At 46.9% G+C, this 23,592-nt stretch overlaps 1 protein-coding gene and 1 pseudogene across 5 annotated transcripts in view; both read left to right on the forward strand.

Annotated features, from left to right (window-relative positions):
• Zmynd12 (zinc finger MYND-type containing 12) overlaps window positions 1-16,285 on the forward strand; it is a 33,962-nt gene extending 17,677 nt beyond the window's left edge. For all 4 annotated transcript variants that reach the window (XM_076564944.1, XM_042271789.2, XM_042271793.2 and 1 more), the window contains 5 exons: window positions 7,239-7,408; window positions 9,943-10,065; window positions 11,154-11,265; window positions 12,810-12,955; window positions 15,982-16,285. In XM_076564944.1, the coding sequence (XP_076421059.1) occupies window positions 7,239-7,408; window positions 9,943-10,065; window positions 11,154-11,265; window positions 12,810-12,955; window positions 15,982-16,104 (674 nt within the window). In that variant the 3' untranslated portion in view covers window positions 16,105-16,285. The remainder of the gene's footprint in view (window positions 1-7,238; window positions 7,409-9,942; window positions 10,066-11,153; window positions 11,266-12,809; window positions 12,956-15,981) is intronic.
• Window positions 16,286-16,429: 144 nt separating this feature from the next.
• On the forward strand, window positions 16,430-22,793 carry LOC143271975 (protein FRG1 pseudogene; annotated as a pseudogene). The gene is made up of 2 exons (XR_013049309.1): window positions 16,430-20,918; window positions 22,404-22,793. The product of XR_013049309.1 is annotated as a protein FRG1 pseudogene (transcript).
• The last annotated feature ends 799 nt before the right edge of the window (window positions 22,794-23,592 follow it).

The following is a 23,592-nucleotide window of genomic DNA, read 5'->3' on the forward strand; positions in this document are numbered from 1 at the left end:
ACTTTGGAGTCATATAAACATCCTATTCTTTACCAAACTCTTAATGTATTCATTCATTTATAGCCGTTTATTGTGATTCCTGTTTCCCCGTTTTATTCACCGGGTTTTAACCCACCACAGTTGTTACTATTATTCCCGTGTTCAAACTGCCCCTGATTTGGCCAGTGGCTGCTCTCACTCAGGCCCGCTTTGCATCTCCTTGCTCTTTGAAACATCTCCAATTTTTTTTTTTTTTGATTTCCTGTTTTCTGACGCATTATCTGCTGGATGCCCACCCTTTCATTTCTTCATAGAAAACGAATCTGGACACTAAAAGCTGTTCCTAGACTTACTGCTGCAGGGGTCTTGCCTCTGCCAGGACTGATCAGTGTAGAGAATTAGAAATGGATGTGTAAACACAATACTGTGTTGTGTGTGTCTACACACGACATCTACGTTAGAAACAATCTCAGCATCACACAGAAGGAAATTATGAACAAGGCGAAAGTAGCCAGCGAGATAAATTCTTTTTATAAAAAGGGTGTCTAAGATCCAAACCTGGCGAGCAAGCCCACAGCCACAAGAAGTTCACTCATTTTTTATTCTAGCGCAGGTGGTGATTGTGTCTTTTCCTCATTGGCTGGGGTCCGACTTCAGTCTTCTGCAATTGGCTAGTTTTAAAAGGAAATAAAGGAGAGTGGGAAGGGGTGGGCCATTTAAGTCACTGAAATTCCAAGGATACAGCAGGGCCTTTGTGGAAAGGAAAGTCTAACTGGGTCAGGGGGATGTAAACACTTCCATAAAGGTTCACCTTTATGTGGGGGAGATCAAACGATTTGAATTCCTTGTCATAAACTAAGGTTTATAGTGTTTGCCTGACAAGGCTAACATTTAATGTTTCTCACACATACGTGACATGGGTCTGTGCCAGCACACCCAGACCCTGGGCAGCATGCATCACGCATCTGCAGTTTGCAGTCCCTTCTCTGGCAGTGAGGATGGATGTTGGCGTCCACAGTCATTGAGGTGTTTGTATAGATAATGGGCTTCCAGGACCTAACTCATCCTTTTTCTCCAGTCCAAGCTCCGCCACCAACAAAGATGCCTTCCCCTGCCTGTGTGGGCTCTGCCTCCTTCCTCGGGGGGGGGGGGGGGGGGGGGGCTGACTCTCCTGCATGCATGTCCTTAGTCTTTTGGGCTCTGGCCCCCTGTACCATCCAGGCTTTGTACCTGTAGCAATGCCCACCTTACCTGCTGAGGGCTGACATAGCATTCTAGACAGTAGAAAGAGGACCAGGCCAGGAAATACAGCCCAGACCATGCACTCTGGCACTGACGGGGGGCTTTGAGAAAGCCATTTAAGCTGAAGCCCCACCATCTCCCACCTGCTCACTCACTGCTATTTCCATGTCTTCTGTGGCTTTTCTTCAGTCTCAACTGTGGTGATATTTTATTTGTGCTTTTATAAAGCTTGCCTGGAGATTAAGGAAATAGGGAAAGCCACGAGCCAACCTTACCTCACCAACTCGGCAGCTTCCAAATGCAAGCTACTTCCTGTCTTACCTACACCTTTATTGCCTTGCTGTTCTGCCCTCTCATTGGCTATCTCAGCCCAGCTACCTCACTTCTTTGTCACTGTCTGTCTGTGCAGACCTCCAGGTCTCTATGGTTGGTACTGGGATTAAAGGCATGTGTCACCCCATCTTGGCTCTGTTCCCTAGTATGGCCTTGAACACACAGAGACCCCACCTGATAAGTGATCGAATTAAGGGCAAGTGCTGCCTGACTTCTTGTTTACTTAAAATGGCTGGCCTTTTCCCCTGATCTCCAGGCAAGCTTTATTAAATCATAAATAAAATATCACCACATTTCAGTACAAATAAAATATCACCATATTTCCCCCCCTTTTTTGGTCTAATAAAAATAAAAAAACAGTTATAACTAATAAAACTGTTTGACCTATGGCAAGGCAGCTTAGAGGCAGGTGGAAAATCCAAACAGATAGACAGGAAGAGAAAGGAGAACAGAGGAGATGCTGCTAGCTGCTGCCAGGAGAAGGAAGATGTAAAATACCTGAAAGCCACAAGCCACGTGGCAAAGTATAGAGTTATAGAAATGGGTTAATTTAAGATGTAAGAGTCAGCTAGTGAGAAGCCTGAGCCATTAGGCCATATCATTTGTAAATAATATAAGCCTCTGTGGTTTTCATTTGGGTGTGAGTGGCTACTGGACCAGGAAAACTTTCAGCTACATTCAACTTCACCAGACAATGTGATCCCATTACATGTCCAAGAAGACAAACTCCCACAGCAGTCTGCCCTGAATGACTGGCTCTCTCCTGTTCTTTTCTCTCTTCTAGTTACAGAGACCTTCTCTCAAGTCCTTGGGGGTACTCTTATTCTAGAAGTCTCTAACTATTTCCTCCATGTCTCCTTCCCTCTCTTCCACCTAACTAGTTCCTTGTTGTCGCTCAGTCTCAGGTCAAGATTTCTATTCTCTGGTCTGGAAGCCTTCCTATAGTTAGTTTGGTTTTGTTCTTAACTCTTTACTCTTTGGGGGCCTGCCACCTATTTCCCAAATAAATATATGAAGACTTATTCTTACTTATAAATGCCTGGCCTTAGCTTGGCTTGTTTCTAGTAAGCTTTTCTTAAATTATCTCATCTACCTTTTGCTTCTAGGCTTTTATCTTTCTCTATTCTACATATCTTTTTAGTCTGTGGCTTGCTGTGTAGCTGGGTGGCTGGCCCCTGGAGTCCTCTCTCTTCTCTCACTTCTCCTTCTTTTCTTTTTCTCCTATTTATTCTCTTTGCCTGGCAGCCCCTGCCTATCCATTTCCTGCCTAGCTATTGGCCATTCAGCTTTTGGACCAAAGGTATTTTCGACAGGCAGAGTAACACAGCTTCACAGAGTTAAACACATGTAGCATAAAAGAACGCAACACATCTTTGCATCATTAAACAAATATTCCACAGCATAAACAAACATATATGGTAATAGAACTCGGGCTGTCTGGCTCAGGGCTGTGCCTTACCTGTTGAGCTAACTCACTCTCCATGGGTCTCTTTCTTAATCTGATCACTTAGAAATGTCTTCCTAGCCGGGCGGTGGTGGCGCACGCCTTTAATCCCAGCACTCGGGAGGCAGAGCCAGGCGGATCGCTGTGAGTTCGAGGCCAGCCTGGGCTACCAAGTGAGCTCCAGGAAAGGCGCAAAACTACGCAGAGAAACCCTGTCTCGAAAAAACAAAACAAAACAAAACAAAAAAAAAAAACAAAAACAAAAAAAAAAAAAAACAAAAAAAAAAAAGAAATGTCTTCCTTTTGTCCTGAGCACTCACTCCATTGTTAGTTATAGATTTTTGGTGAGATTCCTTCCTCTCTCCTCCTAGACTCAGGAGAACCAGCTCCATCCTCCCATGAGGTTATCACACCCAGCACAGCACAGAGCAGAGCGGTTGCTCGAACAACACTGCCCTGGTCCCTCATGGCCCTGTGAAAGCCTCTGTTGAGTCTGAGTACCTCTTCCTAGGGTGGCTCTGGGAATTAAGCTGGAAGGAATGATCATGAAAGTGCTTTGAAAGTTCAAGGTGCTGTTGAAATGGAAGGTTTCAACTCAGGGCCAGATCCTCGAGGCACAACCCTGCCAAACTTTTGGAAAGTTAAAATAAGTCACATTCCTTTCACACGCTTTTCTTTCTAGAGACTCCTCGGCCTGGAGTAGAAACTTAGCAGACAGTCACCTTTTCTTCTTTCCCTTTTCTCTCTCTTTTCCTGTCTTTCTTTTACCAAAACTTGGAAGTTTGAATTAACGAGGAATGGCATTAGCAGTAATAGTTCAAAGAGAACGGAGGCACCTCGCTGTCCCCTGCTTCTTCTCAGCACTACACAGCAGTGTGAGCGTCACACCTGCATAGACAACCAGGGGGGAAGGACTAGTTTGCATAGACAACAAGGGGGGAAGGACTAGTTTGCATAGACAAGGGGGGAAGGACTAGTTTGCATAGACAACAAGGGGGGAAGGACTAGTTTGCATGGACAATAAGGAAGGGAAGGACTAGTTTGCATAGACAACAAGGGGGGAAGGACTAGTTTGCATAGACAAGGGGGGAAGGACTAGTTTGCATGGACAATAAGGGAAAGGACTAGTTTGCATAGACAACAAGGGGAAAGGACTAGTTTGCACAGACAAGGGGAAAGGACTAGTTTGCATAGACAACAAGGGGGGAAGGACTAGTTTGCATAGACAACCGGGGGAGAGGACTAGTTTGTATAGTCAATAAAGGGGAAAGACTAGTTTGCATAGACAACAAGGGGAGAAGGACTAGTTTGTATAGACAATAAGAGGGGAAGGACTAGTTTGCATAGACAACAAGGGAAGGTACTAGTTTGGGCTCATGGTCTCACAGGGTTCAGTCCATTGCAATGGGGAGGGCAGGGCAGAGCGGAGCAGTTTTCCTCATGGTAGACAAAATGCAGAGAGAGGGAGGGACTGACCGGGCTGACTCTCAAGGACACTTGTCCAGTGTCCACTCTCCTCCCAAAGAAACCACTAAGAGTGTGCAGCTGGGGACCAGGTGACAAGGTATGAGCCCGAGGAGGGCGTTTTAGGAGGGCGTTTCGTGTTCTGTTGAAGCCGTGACACAGGAGGGAGCCTCACGTCTTTGTCTTTTCGTAGTTGGTGGGGCTCTTGACCTCGAGGCTGGAGACTTTTCTCCTTTTCCACACTGCTGGTTTCTGTCCAACCCACAGGCATCTGCTCAACTATCCTTCTTACAGAGAGGTCCTAGTCATCCAGTCTAGGCTCTTCCTGCTGTCGTGGTGAAGGTGGTCATTTCCTTCAAAGCCCTTCATGGTTGGTTTGTTGTGGACCTTACCCTCCTGGACAGAAGGTTCCTTTGCAGTCAGTGACCACGCTTAGTTGGGTGTGCACTCAACATCGAGCACAGTGATGGAGATTCAGGAAGTCAGGTGAGAATACCTCACTTGAAGGAAGTTTCCTGTTGTAGAATATTATTATTTTAAGGTGTGTTACTTTTGTTTATGCTCTGGAACATTTGTTTAATGAAACAAAGATGTGCCAGGCGGTGGTAGCACACACCTTTAATCTCAGCACTTGGAAGGCAGAGGCAGGTGGATCTCTGTGAGTTTGAGGCCAGCCTGGTCTACAGAGTGATATCCAGGGCAGGCACCAAAACTACACAGAGAAACCCTGTCTCGAAAAACAAACAAACACAAAAAAAAGATACAGAGATGTGTTTGATTAAATAAAATTCACCTGCGGTCAGGAGGCTGTCTCATCAACTAGCTGACAGGAAGTGGTAGGGAGGAGCCAGGTGAGAAGAGTTTATAAAGAGGGGCTGGGAGAAGCATGAGGGCTTTGGGGAGACTGGAGCAAGGAGAGGAGGTGAGCTGCTTGCTATTCGGCCTCTCTGAGGAGCAGAATTCCATCTCAGCCTTTGAATCTTGAGTCCTTCAGAAGGACAGAGATTTAGTTAAGTTCCTTTTGTAGCTTCGAAAGAGTCGGTGCCTGAAGGAACGGAATTCCCTCCGGCTGCAGCCCTTGAGGCCTAACCGCTGGCTGGTAGCAGCCGAGTTGCAGTTGCTGATTCGGACAGCTGTGGCTTAAAAAGCAGCAACAATTACATAAAAAGACAACAGTCTCCTCCTCTGGTAACTGTTTCCTGGAATTGCTGGTAGACTTGTCACAGGTTCAGACGGGCTGGCTGGTGTGGGGCAGCCACATCCTTGGGAAAGGCTGCTCCCTTTCCTTCCCCTGAGTACCTTCGACGTGACTGCTCCTTCTGTCTTCCTTGGCTTTCATCACTAAGGCCTGCAGAACCTCCCCCTATGATGTAATGTGTCTAGGTTTGCCACTAATCCATGTCAGCCTTTGTCTCACTCTCCAGACAAATGCCGCTGGTCTCTTCTTCCATCCCTTATGTTGTGAAGTCACCCTTCAGGAGAGTCTCACTTCTTCACACCTCCACTCCCCACCCCGGCAGCATGCCTGCACTGGCCACTCATGGGGCACAGTGTGAGCTCTGACGAAGAACCCGTGGGCTGGGGCCCCCGTGCCGGCCTTACCGTGCCCTGTCTCTGAACCTCTGGCCCCTGGTGCATTCTCCCAAGCATGCCTTTCCCTTCAGGACTGATGTTTGTTTGGATGCAGTTGCACTTGGCCTTGGGAACTTTTCTGTTGTTTCTTTTTCGAGACAAGATTTCTCTGTGTAGCCCTGGCTGTCCTGGAACTCACTCTGTAGACCAGGCTGGCCTTGAACTCGGATCCACCTGCCACTGCCTCCTGATGTTGGGATTAAAGACATGCACCTCCACCACCCAGCCCTAAAAATAAGTATTTTTAAAAGCCTGGTATAAAGCTGGCATGATGGTGCGCACCTTTATTTCCCAGCACTCAGGAGGCAGAGGCAAGAGGATGGCTATAGAGATCTGGTCTATATAGAGTTCAAGACCAGAGCTACAGAGACCCTACCTAAAACAAAACAAAACAAAAAATTACCAAGTAAATAAATAAATAAAAATTTAAAGGTCTAGTGTGTGTGTATAGAAAGAATTCACAATCTATAAATTCACCCCTTTGAGGTACAATCTAATATATTTAAAAGGTTGTATAACTCACTCTATTTAATTACAGAACATTCTGTCACCTCTAAAAATCCATGTAATTGTTAGTAGTTACCCGTCATTAGACATCCCCACTTTTTCCTCTCCCTGATTCTCCCACCCCCAGCCACTACTAACTCCTGTGTCTCTGTGCATGTGCCTCTTCTGGGCATTTCACATAAATGGACTCTGACCATATGTGGCTTTCGGTGCCTGGCTTCTTTCACTTAGCATGCTGTTTTCAAGCCATCCACTCTGTAGCAGGGATCCAGGCCATATTCTTTTTATGATTAGTCACAGTTCACTCATGGGTAAGGATATGCTTATCAGCTGATGAACATTTGTTATGAATAGATTGCTATGAACATTCATGAGCAGTTTGCAGCACCAATAAATATTTGTATCAATGAATAAATGAATGTATGATAACTCATATTTCATTGTATATTCTTTATTTAAAAACTGAATTATAACCTATTTATTTATTTGGTGGTTTTTGAGATAGAATATCTCTATGTAGACCAGGTTGGCCTCACAGTCATGAAGATCCTCCTGCCTCTGCCTCCTGAGTGCTGGAATTAAAGGCATGCACCACCCTGCCTGGCTTATAACATCTTTTATAACTGATTTTTGGCAGGTCTGGGCCGGATAGTGCAGGCTGAAGAATATCTATCCCAAGCCCGGTGGACAGTCCTCAAGTCAACTGACTGTAGTAATGCCACACACTCTTTACTGCATCGGAACCTGGGCCTTCTCTACATCGCCAAGGACAACCACGAGGAAGCCCGGTACCATCTGGCTAATGATGTGAGTGAGCTCACTTAAACCCCTGGGTACTTCCAAGGACACTTCTGTTCAGGGTTTCTTTAACCGAGCATTTCTCTAAGACTTACTGACCATTCGGGAGTCGCAGCAAGAACTCAGTTCTAATGACCCGGGTTCAAACCCTTCTACTTCCTGGCTGTGCAAATGCGGCCAGGCCCCACCTTCCCCATCCCTCAGTTGTCTGAAGCGAGCAGCACCCTGGCTAGGACAAGGGCTGTGCTTCTGTTCCCAGCTCTGCTGGTTCTGTGACAAATAGTTAACCTTTCTTTCACGTGTAAGACACAACCACATCAGTGCACTGCCGAGATTCATTATAAAAGACTGTACGCACTGGACTCTGTGGCTCTCTGTTAAAATAATATGGACATCGCTTCTTCAGCCTGTGGTTATTAAATTTAAATGAGCTGGATCTATAAGGAAGTACTTACAATCTATAAAACTGTGCAAATGTTAGACAGGAGGAGTGATGAGCTGTGCTTCTCAAGTTGGGGGTTCCTCGGAATTTTTGGAGAGGAAAATATCAGACAGAGTTCCTGCACCTGAATTCCAGGTTGGGTCATCCTGTCACCTCCGCGGGGTCTTTCTGTAGTGTCTCCACTCACCTCTCCTCCACGCACACGCCCTTCCCCTTGGTTGCCTGCCTCTGCACTCGCCTTAGACTGTTCCCTGAACCTCCAGGCCACTCTCTCTGCAACTCTCTGCCCTGGGAGGCTGCCCTCCATGGTCATCCTGGATGCCACTGCTGTGTGACTTTGCTAGGGATTAAAGAGTGGGAGGCACAGTTGGGGAGAGGAGGCTGGGAGATACAGTGGGGGACTAAATCCTTTATCTATCTATCTGTGTATCTGTCTATGCATCTATCTACACACACACACACACACACACACACACACACACACACACACACAGACAGACATACACAGAGACAGACAGACAGACACACACATACACACTTCAGCACTGGGGACCACTGGACTAAATCTTCAACCTTAAGCTATCTGTCTGTCTATCTATCTATCTATCTATCCATCCATCTATCAATCTTATCTATCTACACACACACACTTCAGCACTGGAGACCACTGGACTAAATCCTTTATCTATCTATCTGTGTATCTGTCTATGCATCTATCTACACACACACACACACACACACACACACACACACACACACACACACACTTGTTTTTTTGTTTGTATTTCTTTTGGACAGGGTCTCACTATGTATACCAGCTGACCTCAAACTCATAGAAGTCCACCTGCTTCTGCCTCCCAAGTGCTGGGATTAAAGGTACGTGCCACACCTGTCTCTAGATATATTTTTTTGAGACAAGGTCTTATTATATACTTCAGGTTGATCTTGAACTCACTATCCTCCTGCTTCAGCCTCCTGAGTGCTGGGATTACAGATTTTGATATCACACCCAGATGTTCGCCCCCTAAACACACTTCATGGATACAAACTACAGAAACATCTGTCTTCATGTGTGCACGTCAGTAAGTTTTAGTGCATTTACAGAGCCGCACAACCAGGAGCACAATTGAGTTTTGGAACATTTCCATCTCCAAAGAAACCCCTGGTCTCCATCTGCGCTCATTTCCCATTCAAATCCCAGCCCAGGTGGCCAGTCTCCATCTCCACAGACTCTTTTTTTTTTTTTTTTTAAAGATTTATTTATTTATTATGTATACAGTGTTCTGTCTGCATTCCAGAAGAGGGCACCAGATCTAAATATAGACAGTTGTGAGCCACCATGTGGTTGCTAGGAATTGAACTCAGGACCTTTTAAAGAGCAGCCAGTACTCTTAACCTCTGAGCCATCTCTCCAGCCCTCCACAGACTCTTTATTTATAAAGGGAGAATCTGTCTGATTCCTCTCACTTTGCATAGCATTTGGAGTCCATTCATGTTGCTGTATGATCAGCAACTGGTCCCTTCTATTGTCAAGGACCTGTCCACTCGGTCTGGGCCACAGGTTATTTATCCACTCTTGAGATGATGGGTGTTTCTGCTCTGGGGCTGTTATGAATGACTGTGACAGATGTTTGTGAACCAGTCTCTCTGTGGACACACAAGCGCATTTCTCTTGGGAAGGTACCCAGAGGAGGAATACCTGGGCCCCACAGCAGCTCCATAGTCAGTCTTTTGAAGATCCGCCTGGCCACTGCCCAGAGGCTGCACCATTCATTCTCCATCCCTCTTAGCCGTGTCTGGGGCTTTTATTTCCTCGCCAGGCTTGCCGGTTTCTCTTTGAAGAGAGCCATCATCCTGGCTATGAGGAGAGGTAAGACTGTGATTTTGTCTGCATTTCTTGACTGACTGGCAGTTGGAGTATTTGTCACATGCTTATTAGCCATGCATGTTATCTTTGGGAGGAACGTCTTCTCAGGTCCCTAGTCCATTTCCACATCAGGCTGTAGGAAAAGTCTTTTTCTGTGTTCTGGACACAAGCCCTCCATTGTTCGCTTGGTCTTCCGGGGGAACTCAAGCGCCCTTTCTCTTCCTCCAACAATAGATTTATTTTGCCAGTTGCGCATTTGGAACAGAAGACATCAGGACCTCAGGAGGCTACTTCCACCTGGCCAATATCTTCCATGGTCTTAATAAAATAGAGCTGGCAGACACATTGTACACAAAGGTGAGCTTGCATCAGCTTATACAGCCTAACCCTCCGAGTCCTCCACTTTCCCCTTTCTCTAGTGCTAAAATGGCTGATCCTTAGCACCTGCAGAGCGATTCACAGAGAGGCAGAGCTTATGGCAGGCTCCATCACGCCCTGTCACACAGCCAGTGAGGCAGTCGTATGGAAGGAAGGAACTTCCCTGAGTTTGATCCAGGACCCACATGGGGAAAGGAGAGGACCGCCTCCGAAAAGTTGTCCTCTGACCTCCACGTGTGTGTTGTGGCACCCAGGCATGTCCCGCCACCACCCGGTGCATGTCCTGTGTTCATTGGGGGGCTGGGATCCGAACTCAGGTCCTCACATGTGCACAGCAAGCGCTTCTGTCCACTGAGCCACTCCCCTGCCTCCCAACTCTTCGTGTAAAAACTTCCCAGTATGTGAAAACGCCGGTCATCCATCCAGGAATCCCTCACTCAGGTAGCAGCTGTGGTATAGGCTAGCATACTGTGACTCTGGATTTCTATTTTAGAACCATTTCTTAGAAAAAAGTTTTTTTGGGCCAGGCAATGGTGGTGCACACCTTTATTCCCAGCACATGGGAGACAGAGGCAATGGGATCTCTGAGTTCAAGGCCAGCCTGGTCTACAGAGCGAGTTCCAGGAAAGCCAGGACACAGAGAAACCCTGTCTTGGGGGGTAGGGGGGAAGCATTTTGGTGTACCTGAACCTAGTGAATTTTGGAGTCAGTCAGACCTGGGTATGGAGCCAGGCTATGCTATTTGTCGGCTATTTCCAAAAGTTAAGTGTGTTGGTAACTTTTCTAAGCCGGAGTTTATTCACACGTAAATGGAAGTAGTACGTATGTGCTTCCGAATGGTAGCCGTTGACCCGAGACCCTGGCAGGCTGCCCTGATGAGCCTGCCCAGCTCTTGTCTTACACACTTGCACCAGGCCTGTCTGGACTCCTGGGGGTCCCTCTGCTCCCATGCACAGTGAGGGCTTCCAGACTCAGGAAACCTGGCCTTGAGCAGCAGGTTCCCAGCCTGGCTGGCCCGTGGCTGGCCCTGACCTGCTGCTGGTCTGATCGCCCTGCTCTCCCAACAGGTCTCGGAGATCTGGCATACGTATTTGAATGGTCACTATCAGACCCTCTTACGGGCTCGCTCCCAACAAACTGACTTACTGGGCAAGCAGTTTGTGAATGACACCGGCCTGGGTAAGTGGCAGGTCTGCTAGCAAGTGGCACAGTGGCTTCCCCCCCAACGCTCAGGCCTCTGTGTGTTCTCACAGAGCCCATCGGTGCCCATCGGTGTCCATCGGTGCCCCCTTCCTCATTCTGCAGCTGGAGAGAAAAATGGGCTCAAAGAGCTTGGACCAGTATCAGAAAAAGTTCAGCCTCCCGCCCTCCCACACAATCCTCAGGAGGCTGAGAAGGGCAGACTTAGAGAAAACGGGGGCCCCCATTAGACCCTGGTGGTTTCTACCTAGCATCTGTTTCTTCTCTGTTGTGCCTCCGTGGTCCATAAGCCCAGGGACGTTCTGTGCAGACGTTGCCTTGTTGACCCCTCCTGATACCCTGTCCTCCTGGGCGAGACTTGATCCATCTCCATCCTCAGGCCTGCAAAGGGCTGCATATTGGTTAGCGCTGTATGGGGCCATGCCCTCCGAGAGGGTAAAGAGATGGGAGATCTAGTTCCCACTCAAAAGCCACCCCCAGGGCAAGTGACACAGAGCCCATCTGCAGCAGCAAAAGGACATTCTGCAAACACAAACCCTGACAGGAGTACCAGAAGAGGACTACAGACCGGTGGGCGGCACGGGAAGGGTGACTTTGGAGGCAAGATTGTGAGATAAAGCTTAGACGTTTGGTAACTTCATTCAGTTTTCTCATCAGGAACGCAGTTCGCATTATAGTAGAAACACAGCCATGCATGGGAGCCATGCTTGGCATCATGGGTATGTCCTTTTGCCTTTTTCTTTAATCGTGTCCCTTAAATATATGCTCTTAAGGGCAGGCCCATAATAATCCACACAGGAACATAAACCTCTGGGAAGGTTTTTAGGATTATGGATCTTCCATTATCCCAGCACTTAGAGGTAGAAGCAGGGGGATGGAAGTTCAAGGCCAGCCTGGGCTACATAGCAAGTCTAATAGCATTTCAATAAAACAAACAAAGCAAAAAAATAAGCAGACCCAGTGGGGACAGTCAGGCTGTTGTAGGTCAGCTGTCTTTGACCTTGGCAGCTGCAAGTGGGGCGGTGTTTGAGTGGGTCCCAAGGAGTCTGCCTTTCGGAGATGTCAGCCTCTGCAATAGAAACCTTAGCAGCTCTGGGGGCTGTGGTCACTCCGATACTGACCTGCTAGATGAGCTGGAGAGCTGTACACGCTGTCCTACCTCCCTGACTCCTGGAACCCCGTGAGGAGGCTGCAGCAGGCCACAGCGGAGTGTCTAGGACAAGGGCAGGGGTGCGTGCCTGCGTGTGTGTGTGTGTGTGTGTGTGTGTGTGTGTGTATACACAAATGCAGCATGCCCCATGTAGACAGCTCCAGCAGGCCTGTTTCTGTTCCTGCCCAGCCACCGGGTACAAGCCAAATAGCCATACCTGGTTTTTACCTGACTGCCTAGCTCTGAACTCAAGACCTTGCGCTTACCCAGCAAGCTTTCTTACCCACTAAGCCTCTAAGCCACTGAGCTCCTCCACCCCCGACCCCCCACCACCCTCTGAGGTCTGTGTGCCTTCCCTCCTCTTCCAATGCAGATGAAGCACAGGAAGCAGAAGCCATTCGGATCCTAACTTCAATCTTGAGCATCCGAGAATCTACTTCCAGCAAAACACCCCAAAAAACCGTCCTTGTCCTGAAGACCCTGAGCATACTTTACTATCTGATGTTGGAGACGGCAAAGGTAAGCTTCCCCAGAGAAGCTGCCTATACAGAGATAGCAAAGCCTCTAGCAGTTCAGTTCAACTATGTCTCGCCCGCCACCTCCAGGGCAAGCTTTCCATCTATAACACCGCCAGGCCGGTTGTGTGATGGACTCCGGGATTTCTTCTCTCAGGGGGGCATTCCCAGGGCTGAGTGGACGAACTGAATGGGGTGGGGTAGCGCTAGGAAACCTGCTGCATCCAGGAAGGTTCTGAAGATGCTGGCGGAGACTGAAGTGGCCGCTGCGTCCTAGCTCCCTGTTGCTGTGGGGACTTAGGCAGACAGGAACTGTAGCAGGAGTCTTAAAAGTTCTTATTAATAAAATCAAACCTGAAGCCAGTTATTGGGGTCAATGCTGGTAGATCAGAGAGACAGAACAAGCCACAGCTATCTCACCTTGCCAATTCCTCAGCTGGTCTTGTTTCCTCAGACTGGAAGCTTCTGTGTCCTCATCCCAATGGCTCTCAGCTGAACTGCTGCTCGAAAGCCTGAAGCTTAACCAGCCACATGCTTAACCAGACAAAATGCTTCTAGTTTCTGGTCCTCACGCTTTATATATCTTTCTGCTTTCTACCACCACTCCCCGGGATTAAAGGCTGGCTTTCTGGGATTAAAGGCGTGTGTCACCATGCTTGGTTATTTCCAATGTGGCCTTGAACTCACAGAGATCCAGAGGGATTTCTATCTCTGGAATGCTAGGATTAAAGGTGTGAGTGCCACCATTTTCTAGCCTTTGTATCTAGTGGCTGTCTGTTCTCTGACCCCAGATTAATTTATTAGAGTACACAATATTTTGGGGAACACAATACTACCACAAGGAACTGCCATTCAACTGTTAAAAAGGAGGCCAGACACTGGCTGAAGCCCATTACATGACCGTGGTGTTTAATTCTCACCCCCTCTTTATAGCGAAGGAAACTGAGGCACAGAAAGGCTTGGTTATTTTTTTCAATGTGTTATCGACAGTAAGTGGTCTCTCTCAGGCTATTGATTGATCCACCCATTCAAATATTTATCGAGCATCTACCACTTGGAAGGCTTTCTGTCAAGAATGGAGCAGACAGTAGCAGATAGCCAAACAAGTTACTTCTCTGTAGAACTTGGGGCTCCTGGAGAAAGGGAAGCTAACCTAGTCAGACAGACATGTAAATGTCTAATATCACCTCAGACAGTAAAAAGTGCTATAAAGAAAACAGGAGTGTATGTGGGCAACGTGGAGAACTCCACACTGCCTGCTCACGCCCTCCTCTCCTCCCTCCCTCCCTTCCTTCTAGAACTTTCGTTAAGCACCGGCTCTGGGGCAGCTCAGTATGGTCATAGCGAGTGTGATGGTGAAGCTCAATGGTCCTGGGGGAGCACAGAAGAGGGGTGCTGATCCCGGAATTCTGGGAGAAATGGAGACCAGGAAAATATTTCCAGAGAATTTTCACATTACCATTGTCTAAAACCTCTTTTACACAGGTCAGGGTCCATTTTAGGGGGGAAGTCATTACTCCAAAGCATGCTAAGGATGTTAGGTCTCCTGCAGGTGTGTAGACAAAAAGGGCCCGTGTCTGTACATAGAGACTCACCACCCACTTCCTCCATGTCTGTCTTCCCTGTCTAAAGCTGCTGTCTGCCCTCCTCCTTTGACTGTTATTACTGTGATAAACACCGTGACCAAAGGCAACCTGGGGGAGGAGAGGGTTGTGTCCACTTACACTTCCGGCTCACAGTCTGTCAGTGAGGGAAGTCAGGGTAAGAACTGAAGCAGAAGCCGAGAAGGAACGATGCTTACAGGCTCAGGGATGGTGCCGCCCACAGTGAGCTGCCCCCTCTCCCCCGTCCCCCAATAGATCACCAATCAAGACAGTCACTCATAGACATGGCCACAGGTCAGTCTGATCATGGCAACTCTTCAAATGAGCTTCTCCCTTCCCAAGCGACTCTAGGTTGTGTCAAATCTACAATAAAAATTAACCAGGAAAGCCGGGCAGTGGTGTCGCACGCCTTTAATCCCAGCACTCAGGAGGCAGAGGCAGGCAGATTTCATGAGTTCAAGGCCAGCTGGTCTAGAGTGAGTTCCAGGACAGCCAGGGCTACACTGAGAAACCCTGACTCAAAAGGAAAAAACAAACAAACAAACAAACAAAAACAACCAGGATATCCACCACCACCACCAATACTTCCAATACCTCTTTTCTACTTTCTTTCTTTTTTTTTTTTTTTTGGTTTTTCGAGACAGGGTTTCTCTGTGTAGCTTTGTGCCTTTCCTGGAACTCACTTGGTAGCCCAGGCTGGCCTCGAACTCACAGAGATCCGCCTGCCTCTGCCTCCCGAGTGCTGGGATTAAAGGCGTGCGCCACCACCGCCCGGCTTCTTTTCTACTTTCTTTGGTTCTTTGGCATACATTTCTGCTTAAGATTCTGTCATAAACATGGACGTGGTGGTGCACACATGTAGTCCCAGCACTCAGGAGGAAGAGACAGTAGGAGCAGAAGTTCAAGTTCATCCTCAGCTACACAATACATTTGAGACCAGCCTGGGCTATGAAAAAGCCTGTCTCAAAAACATAAAAACAGTATCATCCTGTTCTATTATTCACTGTGCTCATTGTCTTTCCTGCACAAGGTCACGGACTTCTTTGTGTAGTTGGTCCCTGGCAGCTTCTCAGTCAACAGCGTTTAGAAGGAAGGGTGGGGAAAATAGGAGCCGGAGACTACCCTGAGATGGAGATCCCATGGAGCCTCTGCCCAGGCCTCTGGGCCCCAGGGTCTCTGGGATAATCTACTTGTGTTACCAGAGGAGAACTCTCTGCCTCCCAACTCTGGTCCCTGGCTGGAGACCCTCCCCAGCTCTCACTCTCCCGAGGAGGTGTACCTGTCTGTGAACTTTCCGTGGAGCTCAGTGGCTAGCGAGAGAAGGTGACCAGTTCCCTCCCCAGTTTCCGAGCTAAACACAAATTTAGTTTCTTATTGATAGTCTTTCCTGGGACCACTTCCACTTACCACTGAAATTCTGTTTCAGGCAAAGGAACACGCCACGAGAGCCCTCAGTCTAGCTGAAGAATATCTTAGTGTGCAGGAGCAAAGGGTTATTCAAGAGTTACTGACTATCATCTCAACCGAGGAAGAACAGCCCATCACCTAGAGAGGCGCTGTTGGTGGTGCCTTGGGGGCTGTGGACTGATGGATGCTTTCCTCAGAGCTGCTCAGAGGTCCTCTGGCTGCCTCCACTCCTCCCCGGGACTTCCTGAGGGACGGTGACCCTATTAGCACGTGATGTCTAGAGCTTTGGGCACAGTAGTCAATAAAGCTGTTGCTTATCATGACCTTGCCCGTGGCTAATTGTGACTTTGTATGGCTCTGGGTAATGTATAGTTACATGGCTAAAATGGTGCTGTAATGAAACTGTAAACTGTTCATCATGTTCCCTGTAAGTGCAGCGTGCCCCGCCCCCCACCCATGTGTGCTTCCTAGTCCTTCACCAAGTGAGGGGATAGATTATGTTGGAACATAGTTTCTCTGACCTCGGAATTAAGTTAGCATTAACCAGAGGCAGACCGTGGGAAAAAATAATAATCCATTATAATCCCTAGAGCAATCACCGAGAAAATAATTCAAAATAGTTAAAAATGAACAAATGGGGCCGGGCGTTGGTGGCGCACGCCTTTAATCCCAGCACTCGGGAGGCAGAGCCAGGCGTATCTCTGTGAGTTCGAGGCCAGCCTGGGCTACCAAGTGAGTTCCAGGAAAGGCGCAAAGCTACACAGAGAAACCCTGTCTCGAAAAAAAAAAAATATGAACAAATGGATTAAAACAATATACTTAGAGGAAAAGAATGCAGTGAAAGTGGAACAGGGGGACACAAAGGATGTGAAACAGGAAACAAAGACAACGCATAGATGTAAGGGAGTCCCAGTGAGCACGGGCGGAGACCATCTGAAGCAGGTGTGAGCCGTCTGTCCTGTCTCGAGGAGACCCCCCCCCCCCCCCACACACACACAAAACCTCGTCATGCAGTCGACAGACTGGGGCCTCACACACAGACAAGCCTAATGCCTAGAGAAAGCTCAGGTCTCTCGTAATAGCTTCCTGAGTTGAACACACACACACACACACACACACACACACACACACACACACACACACACACACACACACGGCTATCCTACAAACAAACAAAACAGATTCTACTGGGTTTAAGCCTATGATTTTATTTTATGGTTCTTGTCTGGTACATTGTTTTTCTTTCTTTTGGATTGATGATCAGGTTTTGGTTTGTTTCTTGTTTTTCTCAGTGCATTAAAAAAGTTTCATTGTATTTTATTCCTCTCTCTTGTAGTTTGTTGTGTTTCTGTGTTTGTAGTGATTACCTCAGAAACGTAAGCTTTCATCTCTTAAGTCCTATCAAAATCTAAACTTGGGCTCAACTCCCACGGTTAGAGCTCTCCATCCGTCTCCACTTCCTCCTCCCAACCTTCGGGAACTCTGCCAGGGGCTGCCACCTGAGTGCCGAACCATGGCCGAATACTCCTATGTAAAGTCCACCAAACTCGTGGTCAAGGGCACCAAGGCCAAGAGTAAAAAGGAAGAGGGCAAAGATAAGAAGAGAAAACAAGAAGAGGATGCAGAAATTCAGCTTGATATTGTGGGAATCTGGTAGACTGTATCCAACTTCAGGAGATTTCAGGAGCCGTAGGCATTGAAATGGATAAAGGAGCCCGTACCACGCACTGGACAATGGCCTTTTTACACTGGGGGCTCCACGTAGAGAAGTGGGGAGGGGCCCCATTCCCCTAAGGGTCGAATGCTGTCGAATTGTCTGATTCCAGAATTGCCCTGAAATCTGGCTGTGGAAAAATATCTTGGTATAGATTCAGGTGAACTTGTTGTTGGCATTTGGGTGCAATTGGGCCAAGAGCACAAAGGGAACCAGTGATTCTAGAAGGGAAAATGGCTTTACTGGTCTCAAATAGCTGCTTTATTAGACGCGATGAAGCAGACAATAGAGAAGCCAAGAATAAAACAGCAGCAGAAGAAAAAAGAATTAAGATTAGATCCAAAGAGAAGCCAAGAGAAAAGATGGCATCCCAGAAGACAAAGGGAATTTGAAGCAGTGCGAACTCCACTATGTGACGAAATTTCAGAGCTTCTAAACCACAAACTCAAAATAAGCAAAGAAGATAGTAAACTACTTCCTCTTCTTCTTCTTCTTCTTCTTCTTCTTCTTCTTCTTCTTCTTCTTCTTCTTCTTCTTCTTCTTCTTCTTCTTCTTCTTCTTCTTCTTCTTTGGTTTTTTTTCGGGACAGTTTCTCTGCATAGTTTTGGTGCCTGTCCTGGATCTCGCTCTGTAGACCAGGCTGGCCTCGAACTCACAGAGAACCGCCTGGCTCTGCCTCCCGAATGCCGGGATTAAAGGCGTGGGCCACTGCCACCCGGCAGTAAACTTCTTTAGAAGGCTTGGAAAGATGGATTTTTGCAGGAGACACTTCTGGGCAGGAGAGCCAAATTGAAAGCTGACCAATACTGCAAGTGACGCCGATGTCTTTGTGTGGCTCTGTTTTTTGTTTTTTTTTTTGTCCTGAATAAAAATATCAGTATAAAATTAAAAAAAAAAAAATCTAAACTCATGGCTAGAGATGGAGCACAGATGGTAGAAAGTTTACTTGGCCTGCAGAAACCCTGGGGTGGATCCTCAGCACCACATAAACTGGCATGGTGGACCACACCTGTAATCTCAGCACTCAGGAGGATTGGAAGTTCAAGGTCAGCTTCAGCTATAGGATAAGTCTAAGGCCAACCGGGGCTACATGACATTCTGTCTAAAAAACAAACAAACAAACAAACAAACTCTGGTCTGGAGAGGTGTTTCAGTGGTTAGGAGCACTTGCTGCTCTTCCGGGGAAGCTGGGTTCAGTTCCCAGCACCCTTATGGGGCTTCTCACAACTGTCTGTAACTCTAGCAACAGGGCATCTAACACTCTCTTCTGGATTCTGTAGGCAGGGCACGCATGTGGTGTATACTCACACAGGTACACAGAATAAATAAAATAAAAACAAAATATTTTTTTCCTGTTTTTATGAGACAAGATCTCACTGTGTAGTCCTGGCTGCTGTGGAACTCTCTATGAAGGCCAGGCTTGCCTCAAATGCACAAATGTGTCTCCTAGTACTGGGATGAAAGGCATGTGCTAGCACACTGGGCCCTAAATGGAGCTTAAAAAGCAAAAGAAAACTTAAGTTTACTCAAGAATCATCTATCCTGCAACACAGAAAGTTTTCACAATATCTTACCCACATTTACCTCCTCACAACTTCTATACTGACATTTATTTCAAGTAAACCTTAAACCCATATCCTTATTATTATTTTATAAAGTCCTCGTGTTCTTACTTTTCATCCTTCCCATCTAGGCTCACATTGCTGATGAATCATTTAGTATTTCCTATAACAAGGTCTGCTGATGACAAATTCTGAGGTTCTCTTTCCTTTATTAATCTGAAAATCTTTTGCCGTCATCTCTCGCCTCCTAACGAAAATGTATTTTATTTTTATATATAATATACTGATACAGAAAATAAAATAATCCCAATTCCAAAGAGCTTTGTCAAGTGTGGTTTACTTGACCCCAAAGACTATAGCCAGGTAGAAAACAACAGGCACTCTGGTGATACTGGGGCCCCCACTGACCAGCCCAGTCTCCTACCAGATCATTGTGGCTCTCCTTTGTATTAAAATCTTCAGCAGCAAAAAATAATGTTTTCAAGGGCAGAGATGAGGGATTACCCCTGAAAGGGAGTGGGGGATTCTTTTTCTGTTGCAAGCACACGTGTGCTGTTACAAATTACATCATGTTTGGGAACCTGTGTTTAGCAAAGTTCATTCTGAGGAGGTGATCTGCATCTTACAATCTAACACTTTAGTTATGTATCGTGGACCTGTGCTGTGCTTCAGGGTCTCAGATGACCACAATTCTGCCCAAATGGCTCTAACACCCATAGGCTCACCATGTCCCACTGCAGCTCCAGGTAGAGATGAAGTGACTATGTACAATGACTGTGAGGAACATCTTTCAGGCACAAGAGCTCACATGAAACAAACATTTAGCATAAAAGTGTTTCAAAAATGACGGAGAAGTGTTGAATGGCAGCATTATGTCACTTCACGTGACATAATGTCTCTCCTAATAGCTATCGGACCAATGGCAATGTGGTGGAGATTCCTATTTTATTTCCTGTTTGTTCATATGCAAACACAGTTTCAATGGCTAATGAGATGGGGCTGGTGGGATGGCACATGAGGAAAGGCACTTGCTTCAAACCTGACCACCCAAGTCCTGTCCCCAGAACCCACACAGCAGAAGGAGGGAACCAATTACTCTGATCACCACACCTCTATGTACACAACTCCTTAATATGTGTACCATGGCATGTGCATGTGCATGCACATCTGTATAGACACACACACACACACACACACACACACACACACACACACACACACTATGACACTATGGGTACATAAATAAATGCAATTTTAAAAGTTTTAAATTAGCTAATAAATACATAAATAAGCAACAGTCAGAGCTTTTAAAATCGTAAGAACAAGGTTATTAATTGAGTCATGATTATATAGTATGAACATTGTTACTTGCTGGCAAATTTTTGTCAGGACTAGATTTCCCCAAAGATTTTAATAAATGGTTGGGAAAAGGGAAAGATAACAAAAAAGCTTGTAGTTTGAAAATGAAGTTTCACTACAAGAAACAAAGGTGTATGTAACGGGGAAGTAGGGAACGATAAGCCAAAAATGACCAGTGGGTTTTTTTTTTTTTTTTTCTAATCTGAGCAAATGGCTGGTATTGTGCACCCAGGTAAAAAGCCCAGGGAGAGGGGACAGAACATGGACACTGATGGGAGATGATGGCTTGGAGATACTTATGAGACACTGAGGAGCTGAGAGGTAACTGGATATTCCATCTGATGGTATGAAAAGGAGCCAGAGTTCAAGAGAGAAATCTGAGGTTGTCACATTCATGGTCCTGAATACCTTGGAAACAGAGACACACTTAGGATGATGTAAGACAAGAAAGAGAAGGGAGCCCAGGGGAGGAAACTGAATGGCGGATAGAGTGGAGGCAGTGAGCCCTGGAGGCTGACACATGTTCTCAGAACTCCGATTGGGCCCACCTCCCCATTCTGTGTGTTCATTCTACCACACAGGCTTTATCATTTTCTCTATACACAGCTACTGTGTTCAGATCATTGAAATTAAGCTATGATGCCATCTTAGCCCACAATATAGATCTTATATAAGAGCCAGTGCATTTTCTTAGTCTCATCAGGCAGTGGACAGAAATCCGATACCATGCAATACAACACAGACCATATTCACATTTTCCCAATCTACTTACCCTAACCATGTCTTTGATAGCAAGAAACACCCAGCTGCTATATTTCTCTGGTTGGAGACTTTAGGACTGACAGGGTAGCGCTTGCTTCTTGAATGTTCTCTTGCTCTGAGGAGTTCTGCCAAGGTAGAATGATAAATAATAAATGAAGATGTAAGGTCCTTGGAGACTAAAGAGTTGTGAGTCACTGAACAAAACTAACCTATGCTTGGTGGAAGAGCATGGGGTGTGGGAGAAGTCTGTTCTCTGAGTTAGGAAGTTTCTGCAGTGACAGCAGGAGCCAATGGAGAAGCAGTGGGTACCAGTGGGACAGACAGGAAGTACCAGGAGCAGGAAGCTGGGGGCTGGGGGACGGAGGAAGACCACAGGACATCAGGAATCAAAGGAGAGGTCGTCTCATAGGCATTACTTCAAGGAGAGGCAGTCTCAATATCTACCAGCTCGGGGAGGTGACTGTAACTAACCTCAAGGTCTCTCCACTGGTCCCCACTCTACCTATTTCTGTCAGAGACACAGACAAGGTGGCCAGAAAGCAATTGCAACCCTCTCCTAATACCTCTTGCCATGACAAACCCACTGGCCTATGCTGGAGCTCTGTGCAGTTCTGGATGCCTGGGGGAATCAAGATATGGACTGGATATCAATGATGTCAAGGACTTGTTAATGTTGTCACATGTGACAATGGCATACAGAAACTTTTTTTGAGATTTTTATTTCTAATTTATGTGCATGAGTATTTGCTTGAATGTATTTCTATACACCACGTACAGTACCTGTGGAAGCCAGAAGAGGGTATAGGATCCCCTGAGACTGAAGTTACAGTCTTACATTGTGAACCTCCATGTGGATGCTGGAAATCAAACTCAGGCTCCTTGTAAGAACAGTGGGTGCTCTTAATGGCTGAGTCATCTGTCCAGCACTCCATCGGTTTAGGCGATTCTCTCTTGGTAACTGGGGCTTTGGAACAGTGAAGGAAAAGTGGAGGAGGAGAAAGATAGCATCTTAGAGACGGAGTGAATGAAAATCGCCCATTCCAGATCCTGCAGGGACAGACAGCCATGAGAACCACTGCTTAAGCGTACAGCAAACCTGCCCAACAGTCCTTCTTCTGAGACCCTCGGCCCATCTTGTAAACTGTGACCTGGAAAACTCATATGTAGTGGGCAGCCATTCCAGCTTGGATCTGGAAGTTCCAACCCCCATTGAGACTCTGGCAACTGTCACGCCTACGAGGCGGGGCCAGGGGAGGCACCTGGAGACCCAAGAGCTGGATGGGCAAGCGCTCTCTCTGTGCCGGGACCCTGAACAGTGGAGGTGGACCGAACAGAGCTCCAGAGAACACCGCTGGATTGCAATACACCTTCCCCAGACCCTGCGACCTACCTATCCCTTAATTTGTGAGTTACGCCATTAAATAAATATCCTTTTAACTACGTGGAGTGGCTTTAATAATTTCACCAGTACTCATATCCTTGAGTCCTTGTCACTTGGAGTCCAAAAAAGTCCTTTGTTACTTTATTCTCTAGTCTGTGCTGGTGATCCACATACAGCATGAGCCTCAAAGGAAGTCCCTTGTCCAAACAGGACTTCCAGATAAGATGTCCGATTAGAAACCTCATTGACGAGACTTGGTGAAAAAAAACTGAGGACAGTAGACACAGCCTCTGTCCCTGCAAGAGACAGCTGTAGTGTACAGGAACTTAGCAGGCCCGGTGACATCTCTGTGGGGAAGCAGGCAGGAGCTTCTGGGAACTCCATCAGGTTCAGTCTCAACAAGTGTCTCCAGCAAGGTCAGTGCTTTTCCATACACTAGTGCTGTAGGACGGTTGGACAGCCGAGGACTGGATACACAATGGGCGGTGACATCCAAGAGCTGAAGACTTGGAAGCAGAGCATGGTAGGTATGCCTGACGTCACCTTCTCACCCCCCCACCCCACATACACTGACACCGTGGAACATCCAATGGAAGAGCTGCGGCAAAGCCTGGGTCTGGCTAGTCCAACCGTCTCTACACCTCTGTGGTCAGAGAGCAAGAGGGTGAAGAGTGGAACTGGGAGATTAGAGCAGCCTTAGTGGAGACCACCGCAAGGGCTTCCTCCACCTCCTCCCCAGTGCTGTTACATGGCATTCCGTCACCCAAATGCATACAAACACAGAAATGAAAATAAAATCTTAAAAAAATTTTTTTAAAAAAAGGTCGTATTCACGGCGTCTGGGGTGAAGGT

The sequence above is a fragment of the Peromyscus maniculatus genome, chromosome 2, assembly GCF_049852395.1.
Source record: "Peromyscus maniculatus bairdii isolate BWxNUB_F1_BW_parent chromosome 2, HU_Pman_BW_mat_3.1, whole genome shotgun sequence".
NCBI lineage: Eukaryota > Metazoa > Chordata > Mammalia > Rodentia > Cricetidae > Peromyscus > Peromyscus maniculatus.